We start from the raw sequence: 3,876 nt of genomic DNA, 5'->3' as shown, positions 1-3,876 counted from the left end.
CCCGCATATTTTCTCAGAGCAGATCGTGTAAGCAGCACGGTTGCTACTGTATAATATGGTAGTATGTCTTTCAGTACAAAACAAACTGCATGATTATTCACTCACAACCTGGTATGATTAAATTATGAGAATGGGTCAATGGTCTTAGGAGTAATCAGATACAAATGTGTAAATGAATACTGAACATTCAAGACCAATGCTGTTTCACGTTTAGTTCCGTGCACTTGAAAAATTGGTTTTCCCTATCGCACACATTCCAATATAGTTCTCAGGCAAGTGAACGAACTACCACTAATTTCATAGCTAATTTCCTGCTCTACACTTGATAAAATGCAACTGCTGGTTTACTTAACGAACTTGCACCGCTGAATGGAATTAGATAGCTGGTTTTACTTTATAAGAATTGTTATAATCTCAACAATATCTTCCAATAAACGATAATAATGTACGCGTTAATGGTATGTACGGTATGATTGATATTGGGCTATGATTCTTGAACATGGGCGCCATTACTCGAATTACAGCTCTCTCCTGCAGCAACCAATCACTACTGTCTGCTCGTTCCGGGCCAAATTTCTCCGGAATACTCTGATGGGATTCGGTCCCATGTATTGGCTTTATGTTATTGGTTTTATATAAATTGAGAAGTGCTTTCTCAACCGTTAATTGACTTGTGCGTCTTCCGCCTGCATAGTATAACCACGGATATATTCTCTTGCTTATAAAACTTAATTGCTTTTGACAGAACAGTGCGAATGACAATGAAAACGCTTGATATATTTGCCTTTTCAAAGAGTATTACATTGCAAAGAACACTGATTTATTACAAGCGCCACAAAAACTTGATATCAATTATAGTTATTGATGCAATACAAGTTGTTGATTTACTTGCGTTTGGTATGCTTATTCTATATATACATCACATGGCATTAAACCGATTGTGTTTTGTTTAATCACAACGAAATTTCATGTTGGTGGCCTTTAGTGGCTCGTGCCAACCTTTCCAAAGTTCCCAGACGACGCCATGAGCTGTTCCTGTTGATTCGCGCATCCATACACCGTTCAATGCAGAACTGCTGGCGAGACAATCTCCAAACCACCAACCTTGATTTCCGCCATAGTGTGATGCGCAGTTAAGTGTACGACTGTTAACAACAAAAAAATTTAATGTCTTTTGAAAAAAAAGCTAAGAACTGTGACCTCATCCATGAAAGCTCGGTTACATGGAAACGTTACATCGTTACGGAACACATCGAAGCATACCGATGTACAGATAACATAACACGCAGATCTTTTGTCACATTTTATCATAATTAAAGGAAAAGAATAATAAGCTTACTGCAAATCATTGTCCCTGTCCCACGCAGAAAATGGTTTATTATTATGATACGACATACCATCTCCAGCGTTTCCGCTATAACCGGAAATAAGAAGCCGATATGATTTTTCAGCAGAATCGACAGAAAATGAACTGAAACAAAAGTGAGTTTGGATATGATTACGTTCGTTTCATCGAACTCAATACAATTCCAGACGAATACCAACGATGCAGGTTACAACATCGAAGTAGGCCTAATACTTAACCTATAATTTGCGTGACGTTGGTTTCCATCGAAGTCCCTCAGCTCTATCTTGAGTCTGCATCCTCCTCCTCGCGTCATTTCGTGGATGTTGTGAAGTCCTGAGCAGTTTGCATTGAGGTAAGAAATATTTTCGAAACAACTTTTAATCGACTCACCCAGCCAAAATTCCCCATCAACCTGCCCAAAACCGTTCGCGTAGTCGTCCCATCCTCGTTGGAAACTAACAGTTCCATCGATTCGTCTTTGAAAAACCTGTGACAAATCGAGTGTTGGTCAAAAAACTACCGTTCGTTACCATTGGCTAACAGTGATGCAAACTCAGTTATCTCATGCAATGAAATTCAAAGAATAAAGTTTGGGGTTTTGATTACTAAGTATAACGTAATAAAACATAAAATTTCCATTTTTTAACGTTCGAAAATGTTTCAAATCTTAAACTTTCTTCAAACAGTAAAAATATCTTCACTCACCGTCCATCCATCCTCGCAACAAACTTCAACCCCACTCGTCAAAACTTGGTCTCCGTTGCTTGATGACGTAGCACATGACGTAACTCTTGATGCTGATGTCGTGGCAACAATAGTGGTAGTCGTTGTCGTGGTGCTGGGAGGTGAAAGAAGTTTCTCGATTTCTGGAAATGATTTTTCTCAATAAAAGTGAAGTCGGTTAAAACGACTTTCAACTCATATAAACTCACTTGCCAGTCTGGAGATTATGTCGGTCCCTAGCGACCCCAGAGCGCACGAATCACCTTGCATCCCCTTCTCTCCGACTTCCCCGTTGACTTCCGGACTTCCGGCTTTACCTGATCTTCCGGTATCACCTTTGTCTCCTTTCTGCATCCTGGAGTTGGAGACCTCATCATCACAAACAGTAGTCATGACTTGACGACATTGTTGCGAGTAGGTCATTGTGACGTAACAAACTACAAGTAGCAAAAGTATCATTCTTCTTTCCATTGTTGACTTTGAAGATCTTTTCATGAATCTCGAGATATAAAGTCCACAACGGATACGCGCTCTTTATATAACAGACTTGACGCCTTCTTTGGAAATAATGTGATGCAACCGCGAAAATATTTTCATTTTACCTTAATTATTTTGCCTAAGAAAAACACCTTTTTGAGGAAGTATTTCGTCTGAACCGCCACCACCGAGAGAGGAAAAAGAAAGTAAGAATTGATGAAGTTTAGGCGCCAATCACCGTACAAATTTGCAGCGAACGTTACGTTTGTGTTGTGAAAAACTCCAGTTCATCGTCATTGACGTTGTCACTTGTTTGTTTTCAAGCAAAGAATTTCCACAAACGTCATCGCAACCGCAGACTACGCATTAATTCGACCACTTGCATCGCGTGCGTGTCATCAAAAGGACGTATGACGTATATGGAAATAATTAGCTCGTTCGCAACCAGGAAGCAAGTTCATCATCAATCTTTATTAAGAACCGAGTTTTACATCTTATTGTTGTTTATTTAAGTTTACGCAATTGCGGCGATACGAGAAGAGAAGAAGAGAAAGCAAAGCAAAACTGACAAGTCCGCTCATCGTTGTTGGGACTTGCAGCGATTTCTGATTTGTAAGTTAAGTGTCTGCATCAACTAACTCTGCTTGACCTACCTTCCATGAAGGCTACATGTCCTTCTCTGCTATCACTAATTGCAGACAAACTGTAGGGTAAAATCACAAACTAAAATGTTTATTCGAACTAATGCTTCACAACACTTTCTGGCACATTGGGTGAGCAATCAGCAGAAGCATTTACATTAGGATTACCATACGTCAGGATTTTCCCTGACTTGTCATAAAATTTTTGTGTTCTAATCTGCGTCAGGGAGAAATGGTAAAATGTGCCTAAAAGTCCGGAATTTTTTTAAATTGTATTTTATTCCAAGTTTTTCTAGGTTGCCAGCTTTTTCTAGGTTGCAAACATTCTCAGCTCGTCAAAACAGTCTGCAACTCGTTTATGACGTAAGTTGTTTACTACCTTTTAAGATGAACAGCGTTAAGGTTTGGCTTATTCTAGTCATTGAAGTCGTTTTGGAATGTTACATCAGTGACGAAGAATTTACTGCACTGCCAACACATAATAAATGGTGCAGGTATTTTCAAAAGTCAAAAAACGCTGAATGTCACTCAGAATTACTAAGGGTTGCCCAGTTTTTCTTTGTTGTGGCGCCATACAACGGAAATGTTAAGCGGGTGTTTTCACTGATGCGGGTTTAGTGGAAAAAAGAAAGAAATAAGATGATCATTGAAACAATGAAAGACATTTTAACACTTCAGTACAACTTC

The 3,876-nt window shown here is 39.1% G+C and overlaps 1 protein-coding gene across 1 annotated transcript; it reads right to left on the bottom strand.

Moving 5' to 3' along the window:
- Positions 1-756: 756 nt before the first annotated feature.
- On the bottom strand, positions 757-2,623 carry LOC143449389 (microfibril-associated glycoprotein 4-like). Its single transcript, XM_076949568.1, has 6 exons — positions 2,281-2,623; positions 2,054-2,214; positions 1,739-1,835; positions 1,585-1,681; positions 1,340-1,471; positions 757-1,145 (listed from the first exon to the last, which is right to left on the bottom strand). The coding sequence occupies exons 1-6, from the start codon at positions 2,564-2,566 to the stop codon at positions 950-952; spliced, it is 969 nt and encodes a 322-aa protein (XP_076805683.1). The 5' UTR covers positions 2,567-2,623; the 3' UTR covers positions 757-949.
- Between the last annotated feature and the right edge of the window lie 1,253 nt (positions 2,624-3,876).

The sequence above is a fragment of the Clavelina lepadiformis genome, chromosome 3, assembly GCF_947623445.1.
Source record: "Clavelina lepadiformis chromosome 3, kaClaLepa1.1, whole genome shotgun sequence".
Classification (NCBI taxonomy): Eukaryota; Metazoa; Chordata; class Ascidiacea; order Aplousobranchia; family Clavelinidae; genus Clavelina; species Clavelina lepadiformis.
Note: the sequence above shows the minus strand (reverse complement) of the source record. Positions and strands in the feature narration are given on the sequence as shown.

Coding starts and splice junctions, on each gene's coding strand:
- LOC143449389 (XM_076949568.1), bottom strand. CDS start 2,566: ATGAAAAGATCTTCAAAGTCAACAATGGAAAGAAGAATGATACTTTTG. Junction 1,836..2,053: donor GTTGCGAGGATGGATGGACG/GTGAGTGAAGAT, acceptor GATTTGTCACAG/GTTTTTCAAAGACGAATCGA. Junction 1,682..1,738: donor TGATGGGGAATTTTGGCTGG/GTGAGTCGATTA, acceptor CAAACTGCTCAG/GACTTCACAACATCCACGAA.